The 16,181-nt window shown below is 46.4% G+C and overlaps 1 protein-coding gene across 1 annotated transcript in view; it reads right to left on the minus strand.

The window, feature by feature from the left end:
• The window catches only part of ASB18 (ankyrin repeat and SOCS box containing 18), a 72,146-nt gene that overhangs the window by 39,569 nt on the left and 16,396 nt on the right, over window positions 1-16,181 (minus strand). Inside the window, exons 2-3 of the mRNA XM_025404921.1 lie at window positions 9,551-9,673; window positions 6,034-6,301 (exon numbers count right to left, since the gene is read on the minus strand). Coding sequence (XP_025260706.1) covers window positions 6,034-6,301; window positions 9,551-9,673 — 391 coding nt within the window. The remainder of the gene's footprint in view (window positions 1-6,033; window positions 6,302-9,550; window positions 9,674-16,181) is intronic.

The following is a 16,181-nucleotide window of genomic DNA, read 5'->3' on the forward strand; positions in this document are numbered from 1 at the left end:
ATCACCCCTGGCTAAGGGTTCTCATTATGTTGCTCAGGCTGGTCTCAAACTCCCGGCCTCATGCAGTCCTCCAACCTTGGCCTCCCAAAGTGCTGGGATTACAGGTGTGATCCACTGCACCTGACCTAGACCAAAGAATATTACTAAAGATAAATAATTTCATGATGATAAAAGGTCAATTCTTCAAAAGGACAGAATAATGCTAAGCATTTATGTACCTAATAATAGAGCTTCAAATTACTTGAAACAAAAACCAATAGAACTGCAAAGAGAAACAGACAAATCTACAATTATACTTAGAGAGTTTGACACTCTTCTTTCAATAACTTGTAAAACAAGTCCAGTGAAAATCAGCAAGTATATAGAAATCTTAAACAACACTGTTAGGCAACTTGATTTAATTGACATTTATCACTCCATTGAACACTCCATTGAACATTGAACATGAGAACACTCCATTGAACTACTGCAGAGTATACATTCTTTTCTAGTATACATGAAACATTTGCCAAGGAATAGCATATCTTGGATCATAAAACAATTCTCAATAAATTTAAAAAGGAGTAAAGTCATACAAAATAAATTCTCTAGCCACAATGGAATTAAATTATAAATCATATCTGAAAAATCCCCACATATTTGGAAACACAATAACATACTTCTATATAACCCATGATTCAAAAAAAAAAAAAGAAAATTAGAAAGTATTTAAAACTGATTGAAGGAAAAAACACTCATACTAAAATTTGTGGGATTCAGCTAAAATAGTATGTAGTGAGACATGTATAGCACTAAAAGCCTATATTAAAAAACATGAAAGTTCCTGACTCAATGACATTAGCTTCCACCTTAAGAAACTAGAAAAGAAGAGCCAATGAAACCCAAATGTGAGCAAGAAAGAATAATAGAGAGTGTAGTGGAAATCAATGAAATAGAGAAAAACAATGAAACCAAAAGCAAGACTTACTAGGGGGAAAAGAAGACAAATTCTAGTATCATGAATGAGAGAGGTGATATCACTATAGAATCTACAGCGCTTAAAAGGATAATAAGGAACAACTTTATGGCAGTAAGTTCAACAACTTAGCTGAAAGAGGTCAATCTCTTAGAAAATACAACTATTAAAGCACTAAAATGCTCACTCAAAAAAAAAAAAAAAAAAAAAAGAGAGAGAAAGAATCTGAGTAGCCCTATAGCTAGTAAAGAAATTAAATTCATAGTTAAAAACCTTATCACAAAAAGACTCCATGTCCAGATAGCTTTACTGATGAATTCTACCAAACATTTAAGGAAGAAATAATAATTCTACACAAGGTCTTCCAGAAAATAGAAGAGGAGAGACTACTTCTCAAATTATTTTTGAGGCCAGCATTACTCTGATACCAAAACCAGACAAAGATATTACAAGAAAATAAAACTACAGACCAATATCTTTCATGAACATAGATGTGGATATTAAATATTTTTTCCAGTAAATCAAGCCCAATAATATATAAAAAAGGATAACTCCTCATGATCAAGTGTGGTTTATCCCAGGAATGCAAGGTTAGTTTAACATTTGAAAATTAATCAATATAAAGTATTATATTAACAGACAAAACTTACATCATATGATTATCTCCATATGTGTAGAAAAAGCACTTGAGAAAATTAAATATTAATTTGTAATACAAACTGTCAGCAAACTAGAAACAGAAGAGAGCTCTCTATCTCTGAAAAAAGGAATCTGCAAAATTTTACAGCTAATATCATACTTAGTGGTGAATTAATACTTTCCTTAGGATCAGGAACAAGAAAAATTGTCTGCTCTTACCACTTTTATTCAGCAGCACACTGAAGGTTCTAGTCAGTGCAATAAAACAAGGAAAAGTAATAAAAGGCATCTAGATTGTAGAAGAAGTAAAATCGTATTTATTTATAGATGACATGATTGCTTACAAGAAATCCTGTGGAATTCTACTAGAACAGTGAGTTTAGAAGGGTTATAGGATACAAAGTCAATATGCAAAAATAAATTATTATAAATTTTATAGAGTAGCTACACACAATCAGAAATGGAAATTTAAATATACAGTTGACAACAGCATCAAAAATGAAATAATTAGGGATAAATCTTACAAAATATATGCAAACCCTGTACCTTAAAAAACTATCAAACACAGCTGAGAAAAATTAAGGAAGAAATAAATAAATGGAGGAGTATATTGTGTGCATGATTTGAAAGCCTTAATATTTTTATTTTTATTTTTCTCCAAATTGATTTATAGATTGGACAACATAACCCAGCAGGCTATGTTGTAGAAATGGATGAACTGAATCTAAAATTCATCTGGAAATGCAAAGGAGTTAGAATAGCCAAAACAACTTTGAGAAAGAAGAACAATGGTTGAAAACTTATACTACCTGACTTCAAAATGTATTATAAAGTTACAGTATTCAAGACAGTATGGTATTGGTGTTAAAATAGGCAAATAGAGCAATGAAACAGAATAGAGATGAAGGGGGATGGCTCTGCCGTGGCACCCTGGTGACCCTGCACATATCCACATAGGCCACAAAGCAAACCAGTACTGAATCTACGTCTCGGCAGAACACCTGGATACTCCTGGGTTGGAAGCTTGTAAGGAGTTGCTATAAGGCCCTTGCCCCCTCGCCTGGCTATGTCCCCTAGGAGGCTGCTATAAGACGGTTTCTCAATGCCTTCTGGATCCTGAGGAGGCAGGGAGCTTCCTGCTTCAGCCCCTTCAGAATAGAGATACAGGCTATGAACCTCTCAGTTCAGAGCTAGGCATGGCTGCTCAGAAATGGGGTATTCTTCAACTTGCGTTGACGTTATCCAGCCCCTTTTGTCTAGGTGTTATCCTTTTTGGTGTGTGGGATAAAGACCGTGAGGAGCCAACACCACTGGCTACTCTTCCTTTCACTGTTTATGTAATAAAGTGGCTCCTCACGTCTTCACCAGGTGAACCAGTCAGACCTTGCCCTGTTTTGCACATGCGTGACAAGACAGCTTAGAAATAAACTCATGCATATATAATCCATTCATTTTTGACAAAGGTGCAAAGACCGTTTGGTGGAGAAAGGAAGGGTTTAGATGCACAAATACTTATTTTCGACTAACAGTGCTGGAACTGTCAGATATCCACATGCAAAAATAAATAAATAAATCAAAAGCTTCAATCCATACTTCACATCATATTCAGAAATGAACTCAAAATGGATCACAGACTTAAATGTAAAATGTAAAGTTATGAAATTTCTAGAAGAAAATATAAGAGAAAATCTGTGTGACCTTGGGTTAGGCAAAATTTTTTTTAGATACCATAACCCAACATAATCCTTAAAAGAGAAAAAATGGATAAACTGGACTCCATAAAAATTAAGAACTTCTGTTCTTCAAAACACATTGCTAAGAGAATAAAATCTAAGCCAGAGACTGGCAGGTAATACCTATCAATCACATATCTCGCAAGAGATTCATATATAGAATATCCCAAGAAACCTCAAAATTAAATAAGAAAACAAACAACCCAATTTAAAAAATGGGCAAAAGATTTGAACAGACACTTTATCAAAGAAGATACAGTCATGTACCTTATAACAATGGTTTTAGTCAACAACAGACCACATATACAATAGTGGTCCCATAAGATTATACTGTACCTTTTCTATGTTTAGATACACAAATACTTCCTATTGTGTTACAATTCCCTACAGTATTCAGTACAGTAGCATGCTGTCCAGTTTTGCAGCCTGGGAGCTAGAGGCTAAACCATATAGCCAAGGGGGGCAGTGGGCTATACCATCCTGGTTTGTGAAATACACTCTATGATGTTTACACAATGATGAAACAACACATTTCTGAGAATGTATCCCCACTGTTAAGCCACAGATGACTGTATGTGAATGGCAAGTAAGTTCATGAAACGATGCTCAACATCACTAGTTAGCAGGGAAATGAAAATTAAAACTATAATAAGATATGTCTACACACCTGTTAGAATGTGTACAGTTAAGGCCTGACCATACCACGTATTGGTGAGACCATGAAGCAACTGGAACATGCAGACATCGCTGGTGGGGATGTAAAATGGTACAACTTTGCAAACTAGTTGGGCCATTTCTTAGTTATTATTATTGTTATTATTTTTTTGAGACAGGGTCTCAACTCTGTCACCCAGGCTGGAGTGCAGTGGCGTGAACAGGGCTTACTCCTGTGCTCAAGCGATCCTCCCACCTCAGTCCCCTGAGTAGCTGGGATTACAGGTGCATGCCAACATGCCTGACTAATTTTTGTATTTTTTGTAGAGATGGGGTTTTGCTGTGTTGCCCAGGCTGGTCTCGAACTCCTGAACTCAAGTGATCTGCCTATCTCGGCCTCCCAAAGTGTGGGAATTACTGGCGTGAGCCATTGCACCTAGCCTAACAGTTATGTTCTTAATCATATCATGTGACCTAGCCATTCCAATCCTAGGTATTTATTCAAAAGACATAAAAGCATATGCCCATTCAAAGGCTGGCACACAAATGTGCATGATAACTTTGTAAAAGACCCAGACTGGAAACAATCAAATGTTTCCCAACATATGAATGGATGAGCATACTGTGGTTCATCCCTACCACGGACCACTACCCAGGAATAAAAGGAATGAACGACGGATACACACAGCAACATAGATGAATCTCAAAATAATTATGTCGAGCGAGAGAAGCCAGATAAAAGACTGCAGATTCCATTTATACAAAATTCTAGAAAATTCAGACTAAGCCAAGTAATAAAAAGCAGACGCTAGGGATGGAGAATAAGGAAGGGGCCAGTGGGAGGGAGAACCGTGGGCACCGCGAGGCCACAGGGACAATGATAAATATCTGCCCTCCACGGACTGTGGGGTGTTGCACGAGTGTATAATCTGCGGAATTTATCAAATTGTACGCCTTAAACACGTGCGGCTTGCTGAATGTCAATCACACTTGGGTAAAGCTGCTTTTAAAGAGCTTTGCTAGAACCTTGTTTCCTTCCTCATTCACAAGACTGGCGGGGGTCCACGTGGCCCTCTGAGTCCCCCCTCTGAACTCAGGTGACCTTTCTTAGGTGGGTCCCCTGGCTGGGTCCCTGAGTGCCCAGTAGCCCCGCCTGCCTGCATTGCCGCCCCTGCTGGGCAGGACATCCAGCAGCTTTGACAGTCGGTGGAGAAGCAGCAAGGGCGACGCGGTTTCTGAGAGCCGCACGGGTTCCCAGCGCTAAACGTGGGCGACTTTCCTTAATCTTCCCCTAGAGACAGAAGGTCACGCAATGACAACTCCAAGGGCAGGGGCTGGAGCATTCTGACTAACAGAAATGTCAAGATGACACAATGCAAGCCGAGAAACCCCACCACGAGTCCCATACAAAGACACGTGGCCCCGCTTCTTCTCCGAGCCCCGGAGCACCCGCTGGGAGGGCGCTCTCCAGGGACGGGAGCTGTGGGACCTCCAGACCCCGCGCCCGGGCGCGAACTGGCTGCGCGGCCGCTGGGCCTCCCTAGAGGCCGGCACAGCTCCGTTTCCGAGCGGGCCTGGAAGCCCCGCCCGAGGAGCTAACCATTTATGTCACACTGTGACAATTATTCTGCATAAAATTATCATTAAAAACCCTAATTTTTCAGCCTCCAACCCCGCCAGTGGCCTTTTAGCATCCCCGGCGCCGGCGGCTGGGCCGTGATCACCGCGCTCATTACCTCGGCGTGGCGCCTCCCGCGCGCGCTCGCAATCAAGCGCTAATTAAACCCGCGGGGGCCGGGGCGCGGGACGAGGGCCGGGAGGTGCCGGGTCTGGGGTCCCGGGTCAGGGGTCTTGGCTCTGGGTCCCGAAGCAGGGGCCAGGGTAGGGACGGGGCGGATGCGGCCCTGGGGATCCAGTGTGCAGAGTCAAGGGTGCAGGGTCTGGGTCCGGAGGCGGGGGCTGGGACGGAGGCGGAGGCGGGGTCGGGGGCCTGGGGGAGTGGTCTGGTCTTGGGGTGGGGCGGGCGCCGCGGGCCTGACCTGAGGTCCTTACCCGAGCGAGGCGACCGTGCGGCAGAGGTGCAGAGGCGCCAGGCCCTCGGCGCTGAGCAGGTCGGGGTCGGCGCGGTGCTGCAGCAGCAGGCGGGCGCAGGCGGTGTGGCCCCCGAGGCAGGCCTCGTGCAGGGCGCCGCGGCCGCCGGGGCTGGCGTCGGGGTCTGCGCCGCGGCCGAGCAGGTATCGCACGCAGGCGGCGTGGCCGTGGGCCGCGGCGATGCACAGGGGCGTGGTGAGCTCGCGCTTGTATTCCAGGGTCCAGAGGCCTGCGGGGAGGGAGGTGGAATGTAAGGTCAGGGGGAGGTTAGTGGTGGTGGTGGTGGGCGGTGTTCGTTAAGGCGGAAAGAGGGTGAAGCGTCTCTTAAAGGTAGGTACCAGGTGGGCATGTAGGGAGAAGAGCATAGAATCAGAGACGCACACAGAGACAGAGAGCAGAGAGACGCACTGGGAAGAGACAGGCGGAGACAGAGGAAGAAATACAAAGGAGAGATAGAAGGCTAAAACGGAGCCAGAGAGATGGGGCGCCAGGTATTGAGAAGCAAGAGGGTTTTGCCAAATACGGGGGTGACTGGGAAATGGGGTCAGTTAAAAGCTGTCCAAGCAGGGTGCACGGTAGGCGAATTTAAGTGAGGAATCCACCCGTTCCAGGCCCTGAGTTAGGGCAGCTTGAAAGAGGAAAGTGGGTTGTGGAATTTTCCCGAATCCAGTACTCCCTTAGCTGAGCCCCAAACTTGTCCCTTTGTCATTAAGAAGAGACAACGCACAAAACAAACTGACCCACACATCACCAAGGTTGTTCAAGAAAAGGACTCAGAAAGTTGAGCTCTCTTGCAAGTGGCTGAGTTTTTAGAAGCACGCTTTGATGTGGCGGTCCACATTCAGCACAATTCTGGTTTGTTTCTTTGCGCCTTTTAGGGGTGTGTGTGTGTGTGTGTGTGTGTATAGGGTTGCTCTTTCTTGAGGGATGAATGGAGCAGGTGCTACACATTTTTACTTCTCTGAAAACTTTGGCACTTTCAAAAAGCCCGTGGAAGGTTGTTAGCGGCCAGGAGCGCTCGTGGAAATGGGGGACGTAGTCCCTGGTGAATACACATCAAGGGGCAGGATTTCACATGGCAGGAAGGCCTTCTGATAATGATGGAAGAATCGATACCGTGGCTGTAATGAGCCGCAGAGGAGACCCTTTTCACAGGCCACCTCCTTCCTGGGACCCATGCTGAGCAGCCTTGAAAGCCCATTCATTAATTACCTACCTGCATGTGGTGCCGAGTTCCAGCCGCCCTGAGTCCCCAAGGCCCAGCCTGGAGCTTGTTGCGCACTCGGTGGGGGAAGGGGGAGCTGTGGGACTGGCGTGGAATGGTGGTGGCCAGAGGCTCCGGGAACGTGGACCTGCATGGGTTTGAGCTGCCCTTCCCGGTGAAGACCAGGTCCGATCTGGAGGGGGTGATGGATGTACTCTATCTACACTGTTATCCCGGTGGTAACAATAACCTACATTCCTGCAGGCGCCAGCTCTTGGTTTTTTGATTCGATTCGTTTTTTTGAGAGATGAAAACTACTTACTGCCTTCTCTGGGGAATGCTAAGTCCCCAACCCAGCCCCACCTGACCCTAGCAGGTCAGTAAACCCGCTCTGGATTCCTGAGTCTTCCCAGGGACTGATGGGAAGAAGCCGTAGGTGGGGATCTAGCTCAGCCACAGTATGGGCCAGCACCATCTCCATGTCCTTGGTGATGCAGTCAGGAAGCCTGAATCCGCTTTCTGTAACTCCCGCCCTCTGGTCCCAGTTCTGCCACCAGGAGGGACATGGATTAAGGCTTCTCTGCATGTTGTACGTCCCTCTAAGCATCAGCTCACCCATGTCAGTGCTCTCTATGACTGTGGGCTGGATGGGCCGGCATTCCATCACAGAGGGGCACTGAGGTGGTGGCCACTGGGGACCTGCTCCGTGTGCTCAATTCCCCACCAGGGGAGCTGGAATTGGCCACCGGGAAGTCTTTTCATGGGAGAGCACGTGGGGCCACTGTTTTCAAACAGGGTCTGGTCGTTTCTGCTGCTGGATCTGCTGCCGGGCAGTCAGGTGGCTGTGCTGAAGGAGACTGGAATCCAGGCAGCCTGAGCTTGCCTTCCTCTCTTCCCAGCCTGTGCGGAGGCCTCGGGCCACTACTCACGTTGTGGCTGCGGTTTCCTCCATATCAGCCCACATCCCTTCACTGTGGGCGTGCCCTGGTGTCCTGTTGTCCAGGTGTGCCACAGGACAGCAGCAGAACTTAGGGGTAGGAAGACTCAGGAGGGAAAGAGGAACCTGATTTTGGATACAGAATGTGCAAATGATGGGTGAACATGACTATCTATTTGAAACGGTGACATTTGTGTGTGTGTATGTCCAGAGCTGCAGTTGGTATTTTTGGCCTGGGATAGGTGAGGGAGAGGAGGCCCAGAAGGACTCGGCTGGGACATGCAGCCCTGACAGGAACTGCCATTTGCCTTTCTCACAGCCCCTACCGCCTCACTGATTGGCAGAAGCTGCTTGGCCCACTGACAGTGTTTTGAGTTTATTCTCTTCTCCCATGTGAGGTATAAACAGAACTGTGTCAGTTCTTTGGAGGCCGACCTTCCTCATTCTTTGCCTGCCGGAGCTTAAGAATCAGGGACATGGGACACTGGCCACCGGCCACTGACCTCAGATTCTCAAATCCCATGATCTGGGAGAGCTGCTGTAGATTCCAACGCATGAACCTTCCTGGTAAATATGTTGCATCTGAGCCGGTGGCAGGTGGGGTGCCCAAAGCAGTGCCAGCCGAGAAAGGCCTGGATGCAGCATGGTGGTCAGCAAGCATCTGCACATCCTGAGTAGGCAGGGGGAGGAGGGGACCTCTCTCCACTTGGGAGGTCTGCTTGTCTGCCCAGCGCACAGTCACCATGTTCAGGCAGCAAGAGCACCTGCAGACATGTACGAAGTCAGGACCTCTGGTTGCTTCCCCTTTCCTTCCCCATTCTTGGGATTCCCTAGATTCCAGGAGGAGGATCTACAGAGAGCCCTGGGGTCCTGCCTCTACTGGTGCTGGCTGTGCCCCGGTCACCCTGCTGTAGCTGTGGCATTTGCAGATTCATAGAAGAACTTCACACAGAGCTGTGTGCCAGAGGCTGCTCCGGGCAGAATTGAAGGAGAGACTTTCCTTCTTCAGCGCCCGCCTCCCTGGCTGCCAGATGCAGGCACAGGCAGCTCTGCACCCAAACCAATGTTCCTTTGTAAAGACAAGAGGCACACACAGCGTCATCGGACAGGCATTCCCGCCAATCGCTGCTTTGCCTTTCCAGTTGGATCTCTTATAGGCCATCACCTAAAACCTACACTTTAAAACTACTGCAGAGCAAACTTCGTCAGATGTCCTTTCCCTGTATAGGTTAAACCCAGTGCCACTGTGCCCAGTCTACACGCGGGAGCCTTACATTCCAGGAGAGTATTAGTAGCCCCTTAAAAATAAATGACTGAGCTTTAAAGAACAAGGGTACCTGACAGTCCAAACGTGGCTGGAGATTTCACCTGCCATTCCATCTCATCCTTATTGATCTCAAACACCACATTGGCATCTTGGAAGAACTGGTCCATGAGGGGCTTCAGATGCTCCAGGTCCCCTGCGACCAGGGCGGTGTGATATTCCAGCACTGGAGACCCTGCTCTAGCTTGCGGCTCCTTCTCTGTCTTTTGAAAGATTTGAAGTTTTCCTCTCTCTGGCTCTGGCTGTCTCTCCATTACGATACCGTCGATTTCAGTTCAGGAACGGGAAAGATGGTCTTATGGAGTGTGAGCTATTTCTATTGTCATTACTCAATTGTCATCCAGTTGGGGCTCGATGGTGGTGTATTTATAACTCCTGTGGGCTCTGATGTGATAATGGTTACTTGATATGACCAGGGGCATGTGAGCACTGGGATGTTGCAGTGCTGAGCCACCCCCTTTGTGATGATATAGATGCTAATTCCGGAGACAGAACACATCTGGATAGCTCCAAATCTACTCTCCATGCACTGAGGGCAGACTCCCAGCACACATTTAATTGTGATGGACTTGTTTATCCTGCTGTTGGGCAGATGATTCCCCAGTCTTAAATAGCATTGAATTTACCTGTTTATGTGGAGTAAGAGACTCACTTATAAATATGATGTCAGTGACCAGAATACTTAGCAAATAAGTAATATCTTCTCAGATTTTTTTTTAAAGTACTATATTTAGAATCTGGAAATAAAAGTCTTAAGCTCAGAGGAAAGAAACAAATATTTATGAAGCACCCATTGTATACCAGTTTCTTTTTAAGTATTACCATATTTATTTATTTACTCCCAATAACAACCACATGAAGGAAATAGCATGACCACGGCCTCTTGGCAAGCTAGCAGCTATGCTGTGATTGGAACTCACGTGCGTCTGTCTCAAGAGTCCGTCCTCTGTCCCCCACACCACTCTGCTGGCTTCCAGTTCATCAGGTAGGACCTACTCAGAACTGGGTCAGCACTGTCAGGAGCCACTTTCCAGAGAGGGCTCTTGGCTGCCCAGGATTTAGTCTCTCTCCAAGTGAAGGCGGTGCCACGTAGCAGGACCTACTCACAGGGTGATAGGGCTGAAAGGGTCTGTCTGCTGTCACTAGTCGGCGCTCTCCACTCCCAGCTCTTGTATGGTTTGGGTGCTGCAAATGGTTTCTACATTTATAAATAGTTGGGAAAAATCAAAAGAAGAATAATGTTTCATGATACTCACGGCAACCCTCCACCTCCTGGGTTCAAGTGATTCTCCTACCTCAGCCTCCTGTGTAGCTGAGACTACAAGCATGTGCTGCCACGGCCAGGTAATTTATTATTATTATTATTATTTTTTTTTGTAGAGATGGGGTTTCACCATGTTGACCAGGCTCATCTCGAACTCTTGATCTCAAGTGACCCGCCCACCTCGGTCTCCCAAAGTGCTGAGATTACAGGCATGAGGCACTGTGTCTGGCCAATCCCAGCACTTTGGGAGGTCGAGATGGGAGAATTGATTGAGTCCAGGAGTTTGAGACCAGGCAAGAGAGCAAGAGTCACCCCATCTCTCAAAAAAAAAAAAAAAAATTAGCTGGGCATGGTGATGTGCACCTGTGGTCCCAGCTATTTGGGAGGCTGAGGTGGGGAGGATCATTAGAACTTGAGGCTGTAAGGAACCATGATTGTGCCACTGTACTCCAGCCTGGGCAGTGAAGTGAGACCCTGTCTCAAAAAAAAAGTAATTACTACCTGAAATAAGTGAGCCTTCTCTTTCTTGGTTTGAAGTGTGTCTTTTTGCTTTTTATCCCATTCATGTTCTCTGTTGCCATGACCAGTAATGAGCAGATGTGTGTTCCAAGGGTTGTGGCCAGCCTGAGGATGTGTGAGGGAGGCCCCACTGGACACTGCAAATGACCAGGTTCCAGATAAGTGTCCCTGGGTGTTAGGAGGCTCCATGGGACAGATAGGGGGTTCCCAAAGACATGATCTGGGGTGCTGGTACCGGTGAGGTTCTTCCAGGGATGAATAACTGATCCCCAAATGTGTGTCCCTTGCTGAAGATGAGAAATGCCATATTTTTTTTTTCAAATGAATGGTAACAGTTCTTGATTAGTAACTTATGAGTTATTTACTAAGGTTTGGTTCAGGGCTTTATTTTATTGTCAAAAAATTAAATAAGCTCATTTTTTTCCTTGTGATATAAATCATATGCAATTCCTTCCTTCTTTTTTTTTTTTTTGTGACAGAGTCTTACTCTGTCACTCAGGCTGGAGTGCAGCAGTGTGATCTCTGCTCACTGCAACCTCTGCCTCCAGGGTTCAAGTGATTCTCTTGCTTCAGCCTCCTGAGTAGCTGGGATTACAGATTCTCACCCCCACACCCAGCTAATTTTTTTATTTTTAGTAGAGACAGGGTTTCACCTTGTTAGCTAGGCTGGTCTCAAATTCCTGACCTCAGATGATCTGCCCACTTTGGTCTCCCAAAGTGCTGGGATTACAAGTGTGAGCCACCGTGCCTGGCCTGTTTTTCTTTCTTTCTTTCAACCATTCTTGTTTTTCCCCACTAGGAGGTTGGAATGGGCCAATGATGGTGAGCGACAGAGTTCTTTGGCTTGTGCACATGAGTTACAATACAAACTATGTGAGCAGAGGCTGGAGGGAGGTGAAAGGGTCAGGAGAGCTTTGCCTGGATGAGCAGAGAGAAGGGCAGTGGAGTATGTGCCCGGGAGAGCTAAGCAGACCCTCGCCCAGGGAGGTGGGCATTAGCATGAGCCCCCATTTGCTCATGGCCAGTGTTAGACCTGGGGACCCATGGGATCCCATCCCCACATGGTGTTGCAGGAAGCAACAGCAGAGAAGCAACAGGAAAAGAGATGCGAAATAAAGGAATACAGCTCACTGGGCTGCGCATCCTTGGTCACAGTCGAGCTTCCTAAGCTTCCTCTTATGCTAGTTTCTTCTCTCTCATTCTTCTCTGCACACAAAGGCTGCCCTGTGACTCCCCCTATCTCTCGTTAAGTGCCCCCCGACCTCTGAGTGTCCAACCAGAGCAGGCTTTCTATGTGGGCTCTTTATTTGGAAGAGTAACCTGGCCTTTGGGTTGCCCCTTTCACCAATATCTTTTGTAACTAAGGGGTGCCCAGCAAAGGGAGACCTTTGATTTTCCTTACAAGAGGTTGCAGCAAAGGGTAGAGTAGAAATCACACACATTTATGGTTTGATATAGAGGTATCTTGACCTTTGTTGTAGAACCCTTGTTCTGACCCTTGTTACAAGCATGAGTTTATGTGCACAGACTGACCCCAGGCCTGGAGGTTCACCCAAATGATAAAACCCACCTCTCTTCTACAGAGGAGGGCTGCAGGGTGCTGGGTGGGGAGGGACGAGGCCACGTTTGGACATCTATGATGCAGGGGGGTTAAGGGACAGGGGCTGTGCCATGAAAGCTGAGGAGCTCACACGGGTGAGAGTCAACCTCAGCTGGGTATGGGGGGAGGCTTGGCCACGACCCCAGTTGGTTGCCATGGGGGTCGTGAGTTTGTTTTTTTTACCATGTTTATCTGACCTCTGGGCAAAGACTCAGTTCTGAGGCTGCAGAAGGGCCCACTGGGCTTAGCTCTTGGGGGGTCAGGGCCAGCTGCCCTCGGGGGCTACTGCTCCCTGGACACCCACTGTTAGAGACTCTGTGTCAGATGTATCCCTGCAGGTGGTTACCCTTGAGGTCATTTGCAGGTGATGAAACTGGTACTCACAGATTCAGTTACCTATCTCAAGGTTTCTCAGTCCTGACAAAGCTGTGCCCAAGCACCTTCCCGTGAGTACAAGGGCTTCCTACCTTGCCCTCACTGTTGTCCCTGGAGCACGCCACACCTTAGCATAGGGATCTGCGGTCCCCGGATAGTGCCTTCCTCTCTGCAGGTGTCTGTGCAGGCTGTTCCTTCTGCCTGCGGTTCTTATTTTCCCCTCCTTGCCTGGCCAGCCTCATTCATCCTCCAACACAGTTTAGCCTCCCTTGACCTCCAAGACCAGTCCTGATGTCTGTCCTTGCACCCTGACTGTGGCACTGGGCACTCTAACTATTACTGCTGGTTCCTTGTCTGTGTCCCACTTCACCATGCGCTTTTTGGAGGACGGTGGGGGCTGCCTCTTCCTCTCTGGGAAGTTCTCCATGCCCTGCATGGTGTTCCACACAGAGAACGTCTTCAGTGTCAATAAGGGAGAGAGCGAATGGACTGGACTCTTTGAAATTTGCTCAATGTTAAAATTCCTCTGTAGTTCTTGCTCTTATTCTTGGCCATCTGTTGCCTTTCGCCCTTAGGGAAGAACACCATAGTAACGTGGACGCTCCGCTGGCCTGGGGCAGATCTCGGGTGCTCAGTGTGGGGACTTAGCTCAGATCTGTGGACCTCACTGCACAGCCCATCTTCTCCCACCTGTAGAGATCCTTACCAGGTTTTGTAAGAAGACCTGGTCTGGCACAGTAGGTCATGCCTATGATCCCAGCACTTTGGCGGGTGGATCACTTGAGGTCAGGAGTTCAAGACCAGCCTGGCCAACATGGTGAAACCCTGTCTCTGCTAAAAATACAAAAACTAGCCTGGTGTGGTGGCACGCCCCTGTAATCTCAGCTTCTAGGGAGGCTGAGGCAGGAGAATTGCTGCTTGAACCTAGGAGGCATAGGTTGCAGTGGGCCGAGATAATGCCACTGCACTGCAGCTTGGGTGACAGAGTAAGACTCCATCTCAAAAAAAAAAAAAAAAAAAAAAAAATCTTGGCTACCGTATGCTCCCTGAGAACTCTTTAAAACCTTGTTTCACATGTTTTTAAAGTTTATCTCCCTTATCCACGTCATCAGTAGCAAAAGCAGCATCAATGTCATCAGTGGGAACAGCAGAGATTTTTTTCAAAGAGCCCACTGTGTGCATAGGACTCTGCTGGGGCAGTGGAAAATGCATCAGTAAAGAAGAAATGGACCGTATTTGTTAGGAACTTAGAGCCTTCATTGGAGATCAAATGCGTTTGCATGCATAAAATGACCAACAGTAACACAGTGGAGACCATGTCCCTTCTCAAATGTCCACCAGAACAACATGATGGGCTTCGGGCTCATCTCCTTCCCCTTCAGTTATGTATTCCGTAGTTGCACTATTCATTTCCCCGCAATATGAAGCTCTCGGGGTCTTTCCTTTCTCTAAGCATAGCCATTTTGCCATTTTAGTTTTTCTCGGACTGATTGTTCGTGATTAGATACATTTCTGAAGGACTTACTCATGCACAGCTATAATCTGATCCAACTTGAACCTGTGTTTCACTTTAAACTAGCAAATTTTCTGATGCCTGATATAGCTTGTCATTGGTTATTTTTAAAAGGGGTGGGACACTGGAGGTAAGTCCAGGGATAAAAGCCATTCCACACTGCACCAGATGCTAAATTTAGCTTTCCAGTGTTATTTATCAACAGCTCCCTAAATATCCAAGCTTGATTTCAGTAGGTAAGGCATCGTAGTCAAGAAACAGACTTTTTTTTTTTTTTGAGAGCTTTAAAAATAGCTCATGGTAGATAGCATTAGTTCATAAGTAGGACATGCAGATGACTTCATAAGCATGGCAGAGAGCTGTCTTTTTTTTAAAAAGAACAATAATAGCCACATGTTGATGACTGCATTAAAACAAACAAACCTGAAAACCAACCCATTCATTCATTCATTTTCATTCATTCATTCAATAAGCATTTATTTAATCTTTTTTATGTTTTAGGGTGAGTCTTAAGGTTTGAGGGTTTGAAGGCAAAAAACCTAACAATACCCCTGCCTGCAAGGATCAAACAGGAGAAAGCAAGGAGCGGAGGACTCCAGCAGACAGAAGTTCTTTAGTTTTCTTTCCCAGCAGCTGAACGATGCCCTGTAGTGGCGTGAATAACACTGTTTTCTGACCCAGTGCTCTCGACTGTGGTCTTTGTTGCCTGCCGCCTTCACATTATCTATAGCTTGCTTGGGTCAGGTCATTTTAATCTCATTATTTTTTTGGTCCTCACCCTTCTCCGCTTAGTCAAAGCCAATACATAGCCTCAAGATACAACTCAGGTTTTATCTTCTTTGCCAACTTTAGCACATATACAAATTCAACTTCTTTCAAGAGTGAATTTGTGTATGAAGTTGCTGAACAATTGTCAAAGTCTTTGAGGAACTGTGATAAAACAAAAAAAGGACCAGAAGTCTAGAGGTTTAGTTTTCAAATGGAAAGAGACTTTGGATTGCTCAGACTGATGATCTTGACATTAGACCTGGGCAAGATCCCTACACGGATTATGAAAAAGATGGTCTGGAGCATTTAGAAAACGGAGTGGAATCACCTGGAGCTCCGTGAGCCACTAGGAACACGTCGGGGTGGACTAGAATTTTCTTCTGTGACAGGGTTATCATAAATATGCGGAGGGGGTATAGACAACAACCTGCAATGCCAGTTTCATGACAGCCTCTTGGAGGAGATGGAAGCAGTGTGAGTCTTTCTTTAGGAAACTTTGGCTAAATAATGCAAACTGGAGAAATAATGCACACGATGCCTTGACAGCAGTGGTTCAAACCTTGGCTGCAAAAATGAATCACCTGGGGAACTTTAAAAAACACGAT

This window comes from Theropithecus gelada, chromosome 12 (assembly GCF_003255815.1).
Source record: "Theropithecus gelada isolate Dixy chromosome 12, Tgel_1.0, whole genome shotgun sequence".
Taxonomy (NCBI): Eukaryota; Metazoa; Chordata; class Mammalia; order Primates; family Cercopithecidae; genus Theropithecus; species Theropithecus gelada.